General features: G+C 41.9%; 1 protein-coding gene across 1 annotated transcript in view; it reads right to left on the bottom strand.

Annotated features, from left to right (window-relative positions):
* Positions 1–17,068, bottom strand: part of erf (Ets2 repressor factor) — a 31,570-nt gene that overhangs the window by 4,822 nt on the left and 9,680 nt on the right. Inside the window, 2 exon segments of the mRNA XM_020618509.1 lie at positions 737–849; positions 6,415–6,649. Of these exon segments, the coding sequence (XP_020474165.1) occupies positions 737–849; positions 6,415–6,649 (348 nt within the window).

The raw sequence follows: 17,068 nt of genomic DNA, 5'->3' as shown, positions 1-17,068 counted from the left end.
TAGGACTGGGGTAAAAGTACAAATGGGACTTGATTATACTCAGTGTGACCGGGTTGGCCACAGAGCTGCTCCTCATCTCCATTTGTTTTTGGCAAGTAAATGAGTAAGTCAGCGACCACACCGACTGGAAACTCTCTCAGACAATAACATTAGAAAATTTTAGCTACACTTTTTCATGTCTTTGCTGATGACACACTTTTTCCATCCGTGACCCACAACCAGAGCAAAGCACAAGGTTTCTGCAACTTAAAACTCAGATATTTTAATACCACATACCATGGCACGTCACACTGGCCAAATTATCAATACCACCAGTGAAAACGAGTAGGGCGCATGCATGAATTTATTGACATTTTGTTAGGTCTTCCCAGCAGGATATAACTATGATCCCATATAATGTTTTTAAAGGTGCATTAACTCTTGTTGCAGCCAAGACCAAGACCAAGACCAGAGCAGTGCAGTTAAACTGAGGTTGATCGTCTGACAGCCTGTGTTTCAAAGGCACTATACAGGAGTGAAGGCGTTGAATATTTTCCCCTACAAAAACTCCCAATTTTTTAAAATTAAGTTTTGTAGTATAACCAGGGGAAGACCCTTGAATATGTGACACTATAAGAGTGAAGTTACTGATCACTGTTCATTTGATACACCAACACAGCTCCATATGAAGTATAACAAAGTCACTCGGGACACGTGTGAATGTGTGCACAAAAGAAATGTGTGTGTGTCTATGTACCAGAGCCCATATCAATGAAGGGGTAGTTGACCAGCACTAGTTTGTTGAAGTTGAACTTGTAGGTGAATCTCTTCCCTTTGGTCTTATGGAGGATCCTCTTGTTGTAGTAGTATCTAAAGAGAGCAGGGCAGAGAAAGCAATGAAATCAGTCAATAATACACAACTAAATGTGCCATTTAATATAATCAGCAACATGCAGGAAACCTCCGACCGTATCCACGTTTTGTCTTGATGAAAACAAAATATGAAACATGTTATGAACCTTTTTCCAGCTGAAATTATGGATTCAAATGTTTTTTCAACATACACCAAAAGTGAATCTCACAGTTGCATTACTGGTCAGTGATTATTCACAGTGCATCCACACATTATTTTCCTGTAAACTTGAATAAACTGTGACTGTTAGCTCGTATGTCGGCTGAGTTGGGTCAGTGGTCATCAACAGTCAAATCTGCACTTTCTTGCAGTCCCGCTCATGTGAAGTAATTACTGTGTGAGCAGTTTTGCACAGCATGGATGAAAAGATAATTAGAGCCTTTATGAGGTTTTCACCTCTTGAAACTAAGCTTTTATTTCAAGGACGTTGAACCAACAAAGGCTTTTATGTTTAACACCACTAAATTGATGTTTGCTAGTTAGCTAACCTGTATTAAAGCTGCAAAACTTATTACAAATCACAACATCAGACACTAAAATGTGGCTGTTCAAAGCTCTACCTGCATGGTAATTTTACATTACATAGCCCACAGTTAAAACAGGCTGATTACAATGTGAACACATGTTTAGATTCCAACTCACTGTGATTACTTAAGGAAGTGAGACGGCCGTTGTGACTTAGCCTTACTGAGGCGGTTCCATCAGTAAGAGTGCATTAGTCATCGTCAGTACACAGAGCAGCGTAGAGGACTAAATAGCAAGGTGCTGACAGCTCAACTAAATGCTGATAAAATGGCTCCCTGTGAGTCACAGATTACCTTAGGACCAAACCACATTCATATTTCTTTACATAAAAACTTCTAAATTGGTGTTTCTCATTCAACTGTGACTGGTCACTTCATTCTAGGAAATATAATAACGCCATTCACCATTTCCAGTAGAATCAAACAGAGAAAAGCAGGTTGGCAACATCTGTATTTTATACATATGGATTCACTTGAATACATAGATGAAAGCATGTCTCTTGTCATTGTTTTTTGTTGAAAATAAGTCTGTTGTTGTAAGCAAGTCTTAATTTCAGCTGGAGCAACAATTACTGATCAGTCCAGTTCTCTTTATACATTTAACAATTGTTCATTTTTAGCCACAAGTATAACAGCTGAAAAATTCCTGTTGTGCCAGTAATGACTTTGAAAAGTCTAAAACCTACACAATGCACCTTTTGCTTTCCACAAAGCACCAAAATGAGGGTGGAGCATCAAAGTGCGAGCCTAAAACAAACCATTACAGCCCTGGGAAATGATGAAGATTCTTACAGCACAGTGAAATGTTATTTTCCTAAAATCAGTCACACTAGTATTGAGAGTTAAAAAGACAAAAATCGTGGATGTATTAGTCATAATGATGAAGCTCTATCCCTGCTTCAGCAGTTTGGCAGAACAGAGAACAAAGTGGAGCAGAGGTGTGTGAACCAGAAGCTCATCAACGAGTCAGTGACTCAATGAGTGAGGAGCCTCTTCTGACAGAGACGACTACTACGTACACCCACACCTTCATATGTAACACAGGCACACAAATACATAAACACACTGAGTAGTGGACCAATACACAACAGGCTCAAACTTACAGTGTAGACAGAAACATAGGTAGTGAAGGAAACTAGAGAGCACACAAAACCACAAATTAAGAGCAATTATTAGAAAGCACACCGTGCTCACACGGAGGCATCAGGTCATTTCGATACACAAGGAAACTGAAATGAGTAGCCAATTAAAAGAAATTTAACTGGTGACTATTATGATCATCAGTTGAGTAAACTTTTACTCCTCTGATGTGAGGAGTTTGTTTTTTCTGATAACTGCAAACTGGCAAGTGAAGTGACTAACACAGATAATCTCGATACAATGGCACCCATGAAGGGTGGGATATATTAGGCAGCGAATGAACAGTCGGGTTTTGAAGTAGATGTGTTGGAAACAGGAAAAATGGGCAACACAAGGATCTGAGTGACTGCAACAAGAGTCAAATTGTGCTGACAAGACGACTGGGTCAGAGCATCTCTAAACCAGCAGGTCTTGTTGGAAACTCCTGGTGTGCAGTGGTAAGTACCTGCCAAGGTCCAAGGAAGGTGAACCGGTGACAGGGTCACTGGCACACAGAGCTCACTGATGCATCTGGATCTGGGGAATGAAGGCTAGCCTGTGTTGTCTGGTCTCACAGAAGAGCTACTGTAGTACAAGCTGCTGGAAAACTCAAAGCTGGTTCTGATCAACAGGTGTCAGAACACACAGGCTGATCAGAGTGCTCATGTTGACCCATGTCCACTGCTGAAACAGCCTACAATGGGCATGTGACCAACAGAACTGGACCCTGGAGCCATGGAAGAAGGTGGTCTGGTCTGATCAATCATGTTGACTGTTTAGCGGGGGTTTGAAAGATTACTTTTATTGACTCTTTACTTGTGGGGGTTTTATGGAACGTACAGTAATGACTTTGGGTTTCAACTTGAGCAACGATTTACTTCACCCAATGTGAGCAAGAATTGTGTGCACCGTAGAGCACTGAAGGAGTGTCCTGTCATTCATGTGCATGTTACTTTGACACACACCAATTACCTAAACACTGTTTAGAGCAAGTACACCCCTCCATGGCAACGGTATTCCCTAATGGCAGTGGCCTCACTCAGCAGGGTAATGCACCCTGCCACACTGCAAAAATGGTTCAGGAATGGTTCAAAGAGCACGAGTTCAAGGTCTTGACTTGGCCTCCAGACCTCAATCCTATAAAGCACCTGTGGGATGTGCTGGAAAAACAAGTCTGATCCATGGAGGCACCATGTCACAACTTGCAGGACTTAAGGAATCTGCTGCCGACGTCTTGGTGCCAGATAACAGAAACGCATTCAGACGTCTTGTGGAGTCAATGCCTCAAGGGGTCAGGCCTTTTTGGTGGCACATGGGGGGGACCTACACAATATTAGGTGGGTGATTTTAATGTTGTGGCTGATGGTGCATATGCAGTAAAAGCTGATGGGACATAATGTTCACAGGCGTGTGTACAGATGGATAGAATTCTGAGTCAGGAGAGAGACCAGGCACACAAATGTGAAAGGAACACGCATATACTCAAACAGTACTGAGTCAATATGTGAGAGCCAGACTCAGACACAGGGCCCAGTCTTGACCCAGGTCCATCTCTTTGATAACCATCTGAACCTCCTTCAAATGAACTGGAAACTTTGACTGTATATACTCAATCCCTGTGCACTGAACGCACACGTATGAGCACATGTGTGAGCCCTAACTCACTGGCGCACAGCCACGCGTCTCTACACACATGTTCTGTATATGCATGAATGGGCACACACGTGAACCAGTGCACACTCACTTCAAAAGCATCAGTCAGACTTCACATCTCACAGAGAGTGAACTTTCTTCTGAAGAACAGAATTAATTAACAGCCCCTCAGTTCACAGAAAAAGCTTCACAAACCACAGCAAAGACATTCACAACAAAGTCTGGCTCCAGCTGGTTCTTCTTGATGTAAAACCACAGAGACAGTAACTGACTGTTAATGAACTGTTAACCCTTTGTGGCCTCATGAATACAAGCTAGATTTAATTTGGACATGTGTGTTTTGGGTCCATATCTGTATATTTGTGACAAATTGGGCATGATCTGAACAACGGTGGATCACCAAACACCCCTCTTCTAGCTGCATTAAATAAAAACTGCATGATATGGCCACATAAAAGTAAAGAAACTTAACATTTCTTAAAATGACCCTATGCCAGCTAAAAGTAGAAGCATCCCAAATAAGGGATTAACAACTGTACATAACATAATATGTTTAAACCTTTGTTTGATGCTTATGAAATGACTAAAAGATTTTAACTGATGGAACTAATTGGTTAAACATAAAACAGGTCTAAAGATTTCAATGATCGATTCAGCCAGATGCCCTATATATACACACAATACATCTAAACCTTAGGGCATTAGTCAATTAATCAGTCATTCAATAGAAAAACTATCATGCATCCGTTTAGATAAATCGATGAATCTCTTCTAGGAAAAACAATGAAACAGTGCTTCTCAAATGAGAGGATTATTTCTGTGTATGTGGATTTTTGGTCGAACAAAACAAGACATCTGAAGACCATGTTCAGCGCTGTGAAGCTGTGATCAACATTATTGACAACATTTGGAGGGAAAAAAAGGCAAAGCAGTAGATTAATCAATAACGGAAATCATCATTAGATGATGCCTTTAATAGCTGTTGCATTGTTTCTCCCTTTTTAAAATGTGTCTATTGTATTAATTAAAAACATAAAAAATGCAGCAAAATATGGAGTCATCTGAGGTTATGTCCAAGACAAAAAGAAGTTTAAGCAACAACCGACACAGATGGGCTGGAGGAGGGCTGACATATAACAAGATGTTAAGCGAATGTGTGTATGTGTGTGACGAGGCAGTGTAACCAGTCATCACCATGGCAAACTATAACCCACACCAACCTACAACACAGGAGGTGACACTGATGACTAGCTGTGTGTGTTTTTGTGTACACTGAGATGAGAGAACAGGCTGGCAGCTAAATAAAGCTCTGCAGCATCCCACATGTGCTGCATAGAAGGTGAAGGTGTGTGTTTCTACTTCGGCTGTCACCCTGTAGCACGCGATGCAGACGCACAACTCATGACAAAACAACACTTCTTTTTTTTTGTCACACAGTCCACACCAATGTAATTCAGCTCTGAGCACAGTTTAATAAAGAAATAAGAAAAATAAGCTCAAACTAAAAAGTCAACAATGCACACCACCAATACTAATGAGGGCAATGAAGCTTAAATGAGCTGAAAATTATTCAACGTACAACAGCAACTTGGAAGAAGATGAGCATAAACTACCGTGTCTTCTTTATATCCTCTAAGTCTTTAACTCACTACTTTCACCCTCCTGATGTTTGTCAGCTTGTGTTATCTGATCTGGCACAGTGGTGCTGTTCCTAATTCAGTTTAAATCACGCCTATGTCATATATTTTTTGAATTATACAAAATGATGACACCCTTGTGAGTGGTGCAGGGTTTTCATTATTCCTGCTCAAATGTTTTGCACATGTACCTAAAAACTATAAATTCCATGTTTTGGTAGGTTTGCATTTGCCAAGGAAAATAAATTCTTGGTACACAATGTCAGAACCAGGAATTGTGTTCATAATTTAGTCTGTCATGTGAACGTCACATAATTTTACACTCAAGGAAATGGTGAACAACAGTGTTGCTCACTTGTTGATTGTAGAAAAATTACTAAGAATCTGAGAAGCACGTTATGCAACATGTGAAGAAAATGAATCATCATGACTCAAATTGAAATTATTGGAACTAAAATCAATTTGAATCAAGGCTCAGTGTCAATATCTCAGCCCTGACTCTGACCCCTTCAGTCATATAAATTTAAAACGTATGATGAGGAGGTGTCACCCTTTTCCTTCACCCTGTTTTCACCCACTTTAGCCTCACCTTAATGCTCGGCTGAGCTTGTCATAGTTCATCTGCGGTTTACACTTTCGGGCTCCCCACAAGCGAGCCACCTCATCTGGGTCCTTGATGACAAACTCCCCATAGTCTCCCTGCCAGGCAATGACGTCGTGGTACTCCTCTTTCCTCAGGAGCTCCAGGATGAAGTGCCACAGCTGGATCTGCCTGGAGCCCGGGCTCGACTCAGGTTTGTAGGCCCATTCAGGGAAGGCAAACCCTGGGGAAATGAGGAGAGAGGAGTGTTCAGGTGGATGATGAAGAATAGAGTGAACTGTAACAAACCTAAAGGCAATAAGAAAAGCTCAGGCACTTTAAACTCGCCTTGTGCCCCCCCCCCCTCAAGTGGTTGATGCTACAAGTGCAATAACCCATTATGCTTCTAAAATTTGCTAATTGTCTGTGTGACTGTTACTGTTGTGGTGCCAACAAAATAGGTGAAAACTGCTTGCATTTAGAGCTAATAATAGTAATAATCTTAATATGTGCATGGCAATTTTGTGGAGAATAAAAACTGCACTAATAAACAAAGTAGCAACCTGGCATCCATTTTCTGTGCATGAAGGTTGTTTGAGTCGAAGGAGATTAACATTAGGCAGAAAAGTGTGAAAAGAGCTTCAAATTTTTGAAAAAACAGAAAACCGGCAGCTGAGGTTTTGTGAAAGGGTACAAGACATGAAAGCAGTGGGAACTGCAACTATAAAGCTTAGCATGATAACGTTGCAACATGCAAGATGTTTCTTCTGCTGGTGAAATAGGTCTAGTGGTGTCAGAGAAGCTGGTGATGAGCGGCTAAATCTGTTCCCACAGACGCTCACGGTATAGTCGTATCAAAACCTCACCACTATCAGCATCAAAGCTGGAAAATCAGCACTGTTATAACAGATTATCAGGCCTTGAGATATGTGCAGACCAAATATAAGCTATGGTTTTATAATTACTATCAGAACACGCACGCTATTGTCCAACAGATAGAAGTATAGGCTTTGTGTTGTAAAGCAGTGGGTGGCAAGTAAAAGACTCAACACTATTTTAACACAAGGCCATGCTGAAAGGCTCTAAGACACACACACATACACCTCATTAGGACCAGATGTGTCCTGGCAATCAGGCTGAGAAAGCTGAGGGTGGGAAAGGCAGGCACAATACAGCAATCCTGAATTTTGTAGGTGTGTGTGTGTCTACATAAGTGTAAAGAAACACCGTATCCTAAATACCAAGGTTACAGTCAGGTTCCCACACTCTACAAAGCCTGTCATATCTATAGAGCAGTGACAGTGAACTGTTAACAATAACACGGTGAAGGCTGACAGACCAACACTGGTGTGATATGTCCTACTGACCCCACGACAGTCATACTCTGTGACCATGTTCTCGAAACACCCTCTAGCAGGACAGCGGCCCTCGAGGACTGGAATTGGCCACCCCTGCTCTAAAGTATCTGTGTCTGTAAACAACAAACTAACATATTAAACAGGAAAATGTTTATTTTTTTCAGCACTTTATTGCTTAGTCAACATCTGATAGGAAACTGCCTAAGGGAAGCAGCATAAACACAGACATGACCAAATTAAAAAAAGGTAAAAACAGAAAAAAGATGGGGGGTGGGGGGTATAGAGATACCACATCCTGGTCCATTTTCACTTAATTTATCAGACACTGGAAAATTTTTGTTCATGAATGTTGATCTCTTCATAACCTCTCAATCATCTTGGGTCTACCTCTACCTCACACCTGCACTCATCTCACTGATGTCGTCCCACAAACAAAGTAAACAACCCCAAAATGGCAGTAGTCCTTTTAAAATTATACAGCGTACCCAATATTTACTTTTTAATGCATGTAAATGAAGTTTTATTTTTTTTTTTTTTTTTAAATCAGAAGCAGACCACTGGCACCAATCAGAAGCAGACCACTGGCACCAAGTCATTTTGCTGCACCAGTGTTTGTAGCCGTGTTGAATGCTCAGTGACTGGATCAGTTAAACAAGCAACAATAAATTGAAACAGATTGTGCTGGAGCCTTTTTGTGAAGCCGAGTGGACAACAAACTTCAAGGTGAGTCACAGCAATCCTACTCACACGGGTAGTTCCGTCTCAAAAATGAGGAATACTTTGAATTGCATAACTAATAGCTGACTTTGCAAATATCAATTGCAATGAACCGATAGCTCTGACCAGATTGTAAACGGACATGCATTTCCCCTAATCCAGATAGAGTGAGTCATGCAAAAACTACCACAAATTTGAAATGCAAATCTCTTTAATCCATAGTAGTAGCAGTAGCAGGAGTTGTAGTGGCAACACAAGACTGACTAAAAGCGGGAAAGTCTTACCACAACAAATGACAATATGTAAACTAAGGCCTGTGAGAAGAACACTCACACAGACAGAAAGAGCAATAAAAATGCACTTGCAAATACAAAGTGTACAATATAGTGTGTCCACAACACCACAAAAGGTCAAGTGATTAACAAAAGGCAAAAGTGGAAGTGCACTTCTGTTGATTTTTTTTGTATGAAAACCACAGTGTCACTGGACTTTAAACTTAGGAACCAAACTAACTCCAGCGTTGTGATGAACGTCCGGCTAAATAATGGACACACACAAGTTGAGCAACTGCAATCTGCTTTCCTCGCTAGGACAGATTTAAGAGCTTCAAGCTGTGATGTTTTGGCGTCGACCAGACACACCACATTTTGCAGAAATTCTGTTGGGGCAGAGTTTTTTCACCATTCTCTCTTTTCTCAGCTTTGATTTGTTAAAATTCCCCAACTAAAGGAATATTTTTTTCTGTCTATTGCAATTTGTGGAAATATTTTATGGATAGTCACATATTTAAGGGCTGAATTCATGAAACTGAAGCATCACAAAATGGTACTGGAAACATTGACTGCTTCTAAACTGACTGAGCAAAAGTAGCTAAATATGTGTTTTAGATGTATTTTAACATGTTGTACTTCCTTTAGAAACAAGTGTTTAAGCGCTGGCAAATGTACATCATGTCTTCAAATGAGTGTGCTTGTTGACACGATGGGACGTCTGTGTATCTGAAATGATAAATGTGATGTGTTTTTAAGAGCTTCTATGACCACAGGAACTGACCAGAAGCAGACATCCATAGCACATCATTTAAACTACAAGAAAGTGATGTGCAATGCCCACTCTTCAAATCTTGCAAATATAGCAGTGCTTAAAACAGTTTCGCAGCCTATAGTGCTTCTTTCTCTGAAGGCGGCAGCTAACATACATACACACACAAAAAAAATCTCACAAAAGGCATCTTAAGGCAGATTAAAAATACCGTGGATAATAGACCCACTCCTGATGACTAATAAACCACATGTTGCTATCTGATGTCCTATGGTGCATGGAGAGTGAGCCAAAAGACAGTCAGGCTGGCTGTGAAAGCTGATAATAGTCATTTGAAGGCAGATTACTAATGGGGTACAAGCATATGATTCATACACCAGACAATAAGGCTCTTGTCACTGGGGACAGGTTAGGCGTTGTGACACAGACAACGCACTGCTATCTGATGGGATACACTGGTGACTGCCACAGAAAAATACACGTGGACATGCGGTGCTTTTCCACACACCCATGTGCACAGACACGTGCTGATGCATACGATGCGCAGCAGGAGTGCATTAAATCAAAGTGGGCGAGCTAATATCCCTCTCACACACACAACACAGGTTAGCGGGGGGAGGTAAGTGGGTTCATGCGTGGGAGCACAGAGCACACAGACAAAGAACACAGGAATAGCAACCATGCCCACCGCATGTGTGTGTGCTGCAGATGTCCCTGCTGACTCATAGCTTGTTCGTTTGTCGTTCAGCGTTCACAGATTCCGCCTTTCTCCCCCTCAACACCACTGCCATCTCTTTCTTTCGTTTTTCTTCTATCATGTTGTCCCTCCCTCGCTCAGCCTCTCCTACGACACAGTCTCCTAGCAACAAAAGCTTTTAGCTCTAAAAATAAATGGCCAAGTCACGACTAACAAGGCAAAATATGATTCAATTACAGAAACTTGCCAAAAGAGTTTAGAGTTTGGGCACAGATCCAGAGCTACAGTGTTGGGTTGTGATCTGTCTAAGGCTGCTTGACCAGTGGAGACATCTCGCTACAGCGCTGGCTTCGCTGTCGCACTGTAAACCCTCTTACACTGCCCGTTTCAAGGCGGGATTACTGTGCCAATTTTCCACCGTGCCGTTCTGTATAAGGTACTGGGGGGAGTGTTGACCCTGCTTTATTGCACGAGAGGTAGTAAAATTGGCATAACCGCTCCACCTCAGCCTCTGTGCAAAAGGGAAGAGGCAGCTTACGCCAACAGAGCAGAATCTCTGTCTAAAAGAGGCGTGTGTTTACAGTGTGTTGTCTTGTCCAGAAGCCCAGACAGACCAAGTTCTGAGTTCAAGTTTTAATTATCATACTTCAATTACAATTTGCTTTTGGAGACAGACAAAACCCATTTCCTCACATTCAGTGTCTCTTTTGAAATGATTCACCTTGATTCAGAAAGCCCGACAACACAGCTGATGGTGTGCCATTCTGACAAATGCGCAGCTGAGAATCCAGGTGGAGGTACATCTGTAACAGCTGGTGGTTAATGTAATGTGAGTAAAATCAGATATTAACAAATATATGGTGGTGACAGACAGCAAAAGAGAGTGGGAGAAGGACAAGGATAGCAAAGTAACAGGAAAACTAAAGAAGAAGAATTCTGTGGTCTCACTAGAAGAATCCTACAATGTTTGGCAATCTCAGCCTCAATTTTACAATATGCTTACATGGCAAGTAACTCACTGCCTACTGCCAATATTCTTGCACAAACTAATACAAGTTGTCCACATTTCCCTTTCGGTAAAGGTAACAAATGTTCGCCCATTTCTGACATGGAATCTGACATGTATCTGTAGGTACAAGCTACATAAATCTCCTTTAAGGAAAAGACCCTACTGACTGTGATTATTCACGACATGACTGTTATTAATACAGTTCCTAACCATCATAACCGTAACATCATATCCATAAAAGCCTGTCACAATATTGTGCATGTGCCTTGAGTGGCAGTACAATTGTTTTTATTACACTTGTGCTGTATAGACGGTGTTATAAAAGTGTCACCGGGTAGTAAACAGGCAGTTTTCCTTAGCAACATTTGAAGGAAAATGACTTGGGAGTCTTTTCATACATTATGCCAACATGTAAAACTGGCAGAGCTTTTACAGAATGGGTCCTTATCAGCAGCCAGACAAATGTTATGTGCAGCAGCATTATATATGCTGCTGGGTTTTAGAGCTTCTTCAAATTATGCAGAACTGCAAGTCAGTGAAAACCATACTGGACAAACAAACCCAAGGCCTTTGTACGATCTGGCAAGCTCTACTCCAGACGGGAAGATTTTCTGATTGTTAGGCAGAGGAGAAACACACCATTTCAGGCCTCAATGGATTCTATATATAGCCAAGTACAGGCTAGAAAAAAACTCATTTAATATTAGCCTGCAGTCCCAGGCCACCTGTATTCTCCCTTCCAAGAGAAACAGGATCCCTGCAGCAGTAATCAGTGCCTGAGGGGGTTTAACACACAGGTCTGCTTTTCTTCGGGACTCTGACGTCACCACAGTTGGAACAGTGCTCATATTAACCGATAGCCATCATTGAGGTATTGTAAAGCCTGCAGCCACTGAGACTAAACAGAAATGACTTCGTCCTCTACGCCTCTTGCTCTCACAAGCAAGTTTCTTCAACATGCTGTTCCATATATCCATCTATCCCCCAGTTTATTTTTCCCTCCCTTCCTCCTATTCTTTGGTGGGTCTATATTTAGCCACTGGAAAGGTCGGTCTGTGTGTCTGCAGCGTAATGAGCGACACACAGAGGTACGGGACCAGGCTAAATGGCCAGCTACTGAAATATGGAAGGGGGTTATCAGGGATGGGATCTGGACAGCACAGAAAGGCAGGAAATAAATGGGTCCAGAGCAGGAAACAGGGAATCTACACTGGGCGTGAATGGTACTGGTGTGTGCACAAAGTCAAATTCTGGCGAAGACATACAAATAAAAAGCAAATGGAAAAATAATCAGAAAAGGTCCGAGTCTCACGGGAACATTTAAAGGCAAAACCTTTTTAATAACTCAAAATTAAATCCTGCACTTCATACAGTCTCTAAAATGGAGTGTCCCTTTTAAATCAACTAAGTTTAAGTTGATGAATCATGCTGGCCCGGCTGTCTGGGTTTCCATTTTCGCCTTACTGTGTAAACTACCCATCTACAATAGCTGGATCACAACAGACAATCTAACACTGCTTTATAGAGGAGTCCTGAACCTCAAACTACTGTTTAAAAACCCTCCGGCTCTCATTGAGCTGATCTCATAATTACCCTTAAAGGATGGAGCTGAGATTCGAGGAGCCGGTGGCTTAAAGTCAGGGAGGAGTTGGAGGATGAGGAGGAAATCAGGTGGAAAGGTAGAGAGGGGGAGGAAGAAAGTGGAGAAGAATGGCAGAAGGAGAAAAAGAAACCAGTCCAGCAGAGATCAAAGGGAAAGGAGGATGATAGTCTGCAGGTGCACAGCGTGAACCCTCACCTCAGTTCTCACATGATCCCTCCACTACAGAGACAGACGGATGAACAGACTGACAGAGACAGACTGGCAGAGGAAGGAGGTGAGACAGGGTCAGTGTCAGGGAGGAACGAAGGAGAAATAAAGAGAGATAGACGGACACCCACACACACAAAAATAAACTCTGTTGGACTGGGGTAGAAGAGGTAGTATCTGTATCTGGATGCAGGATGAAATGTGTGTTTGCATGTTCATTTCCCAACCAAGGAATAGACTAAAAGAATACTGTGCGAAAGAGAAAAGAAAATGACAGAAGTGTTTTAAACAGAGGAACCGAGCCGCGTAAAAGTAGAGAGACAAAAGAAAACCAACATTATGAATACCAACAGTAGATAAAGGTTGCAGAAGATTAATACGATCATTTTAACAGTGGGTACAATACAAATTTGCTCTATGGGAGTCTAGTCAAGTCTGTAAAATTTTTAAATGTGTAGTTTCCACAAGTCTGTAAAATTTTAAAATGTGTAGTTTCCAGGTATCGCCGGTGGTCAAGTAGTGATCATTTTTGCCAGGAGAAAGGTTGAATTACGCTAGGTTTGTTGGCAGATTTGGGAATACTGCTGGAGTTTTAAGTAGCCATCAGTAACGTGGCACTGCATGGATTAAATCAGTCCACTGGGATGATATGGCTGCTCAGCAAACTATTCTAAATATCTTTTACTTCCTGTAGACTGTGAGCAATCCACCAGACTAAACAAATCCTCATCATTTGGGATGAGCAATTTTAACGGACCGACAGCTGCTGTGTGACTGCTGTATTCAAGTCTGCAGCAGAGTTAAGACATACGGGGTTTGACTGTTTGCCAAAGCAATAAAGATTTGGACTGTAAAGTGAAGCCCTTAAGTGTATAAATCATCTCTGCTGCAACTGGGGGGAGCTGAGACAGTCTAATCTGTGACACGGCGGCAGCCCAAAACCTGCCAGACAGAAACTTGTCACGTCCTGGAGAACCCCACAGCACCTTGGAGGAGCCAAGGCTGTGATTAAGTCGGCCCTGGTGTGGTGTGTGTGTGTGTGTGTGTGTGTGTGTGTGTGTGTGTGTGTGTGTGTGTGTGTAAGAGTCAAAATCATGTCACTGCAGCCACTTGTCCAGATCATTTAATGGAAGCTCCTCTCAGTCTCATCAGGATATATTATGTACTTGTGGCAGCAACAAAATTATCAAACAGATTAAGTGCCGTCTTCACAGGAAAGGATTATTCTTGTTGTGTTAATGAGAAACAAAATATTCACAACAGTGATGATCTCACAGCTCAAACTTCTCATCTCCTTATCTGCAGTGCCTGAGCTAAGATTGGAAGCATATCAGCTCTAGGCCTATATTCCCAGAGAGAAAGAACACATACATGTATGTACAAGTGCACTGGAAATTTGTCCGAGCACGCCTTCCTTCCAGAAAATGACAACCCTGTAAAATATTGAGCTGTAATCAGCACCTGACTCACTGGAGATCTCATGCTTACTTCCTGCAGTCAGAGTGGAATCTGGTTGTAAGGAACTGTGTGTGCACAAATGTGAGAGTATGTGTGAATTATAGTGAGTGAGAAACAGAACATGAGACTAAATTAAAGACAGGAGAGAGAGCGTCCATGCAGAGGTGCACTGTGTACACCGACACACACAGCTTGTTCATGTTTATAAGACACTGTCTGCAGGAAATAGGAAGGCTGACATCCTGTGGAGTTAAATCACCCAATGTCAGGTCCACCAGACCAGCCAGCTTCACAGTCAGGCAGTCGCTGTGCCGATTACCGACATCTGACTGGGCAGCCTTTAACCGGAAGACATTGGTTAAAAATCACTGATGGAAACAGCACCATAGCTGAAGTGCCATCAAACAAGAAGCCCTTGTTTTGGGAATAAGGGAAAGACCAGTGTTTAAAACAAAGAAAATCATTTTCCAGTACAGGAAACAGATTCACTCAATCTCAAACACTCTTCCTACAGAAGTGTTTCCATAAAGACTAAATGACTTAATTAGGAAGAGCTATTCAGATAGACACAATGTCTTGAGTCCAGCAAACTTTACTGGTTATCCTGACAGTTAATAATCCATAGGAAGAACTTGTCAGTGAAGTTGTTAAAAATGATACAGGCCTCTATGGAAATGGAGTGATTTGCCGAGTAGTTTCAGAGAGGGGGAGAGAAAGAGAAGATAAATATCTGCGTTTAAATCTGGCTTCTGTGTTGTGGTTTGGTTGCCAGACTACTTTCATTTTCCTCCAACACACACACACAGACACACACACACACACACAGTGGCAAGGCCAACAAGGGAAATTTGGTGACTTCAGCTGCTGGACGGGGCCATGTGAACACCAGTGTGTATATGCACATGCACACGACCGCATGCATTCACACAAAAGCATGTGTCACCACAGCCCAGAATAGGTCTGCAGCTCCAAATCCAGGGAGCTGGTGGGCTGACTCATTCTTGTACTGCCTGCCAATCAAATTTCATCTCCTCCTTTCACCCACCCCTCCTCCTCTCCTATAGTGCAGCTTTCCTTTCAGCATCTTTCCACACAGACTAAAAGTCTCCACTGCTGATTACAACTAACAGGACAACCAGCTCAACAATGTTAGAGGTTCAGTTCAGGGATGTGACTGATAAGACAAAAAGGGAAAGTATGAAGAATTAATGATAAAACTACTCCTCCTGCATTTCCATTTGAAATAAATTGCAACCATTATCTTAATACTCCTGAAGTGATGAAGCCTCAGGAGCAGAGCAGCCACACCGCGACTTTTATAACCTGAAGGTATGAAGAGCAAATATCAGAGAGGAACGTGCATATTTGCACACCGATTAAGACCTGAACTCCAAGTGTTTGCACCTTTGTCTACCGTATTTTTAACCGGATCAAGTCTCACTACACTCTTGGCTATCAGAAGTCAAGTCAGTTACTGTACATTTATACTGTATAGATCAGAATTTCAAATTTGCATCAGATGGATTTACATTGTGCAAAATGCAACACCCTCTATCCTTAAAACTTTAGTTGAGGTGAGGAAAGCCTTTTGATTTAGTAGTAGATGGATTATAATATGGAAAAACAGACTGACAATACTGGTTAAATAAAGTACAACTCCTCTCTCGCCTGATACTGATGCTGCTACCTGAAGTCTGGACATCTGCCGACACCAATCCCTGTAGCCCACTCATGTTATACCAGATGTCTCTCTCCACAATTGCAGAGGTTACTTGTTTTAAGTGGTTCAGTTCAGACAGCATGATGTGGACAACATCTTGGGTTTAACAAACAATTAGCTAGTTCCCCATGTTATGTTATGCTATGTTATGATTTACAACAGTAAATCAAAGTGCTTTTACTAATGCCGGATACTTTTAATTCCTGTCTGATTATTGGAGAGAATATCAGTGGTGAAGGACTCCATGAACAATCTCAAAATAATTTGTTAGTTCTGAATGCTAGTGCGGGTTATGAAGGCTGTCCTTTAAAAAAAAAAAAATCCTCATTTTCCTCTCAATTCAAACATTTGTTATTAGTGCCAGAACACTGTGGTTCTGAGCTGCCACTCTTCAGCACTGGCTCATAATATAGCTGATCTACCACTTGTAGCTTACAGCTCAGTCACTGTGACATTAATTTGCTTTGGATGAGTGTGCCTGTGAAATTCTTAAAACAGCCAACAAGGACTTTCTATATGTGTGATGTCTGGGTGCGTTAGTCAGCCTTTCCTCATAGGCAGAGCCACCGCAGTCTTAATTCTTCAGTCTTATTACATTAAGGCTGGATCTAGTCTCTAGACTGACTGGCTCACTCCCTGTGTAAAAACATTAAAGCCAGAGGCACGACGGCGTCACCACAGGGAGACGGCAGCCCAGATGAGCAAGCCACGTTTGTCGGCTGCAGTGAGAAAATTAAACAAGTGTGTTTGTGTGTGTTAATGGAAGACAGATATCACCCATTTTCATGATGTGTGTGTGTGTGTGTGTGTGTGTGTGTGTGTGTGTGTGTGTGTGTGTGTGTGTGTGTGTGGG

The sequence above is a fragment of the Monopterus albus genome, unplaced genomic scaffold (genome assembly GCF_001952655.1).
Source record: "Monopterus albus unplaced genomic scaffold, M_albus_1.0 scaffold206.1, whole genome shotgun sequence".
Taxonomy (NCBI): Eukaryota; Metazoa; Chordata; class Actinopteri; order Synbranchiformes; family Synbranchidae; genus Monopterus; species Monopterus albus.
The sequence above is the reverse complement of the archived record's forward strand: the minus strand, read 5'-3'. Positions and strand labels throughout refer to the sequence as shown.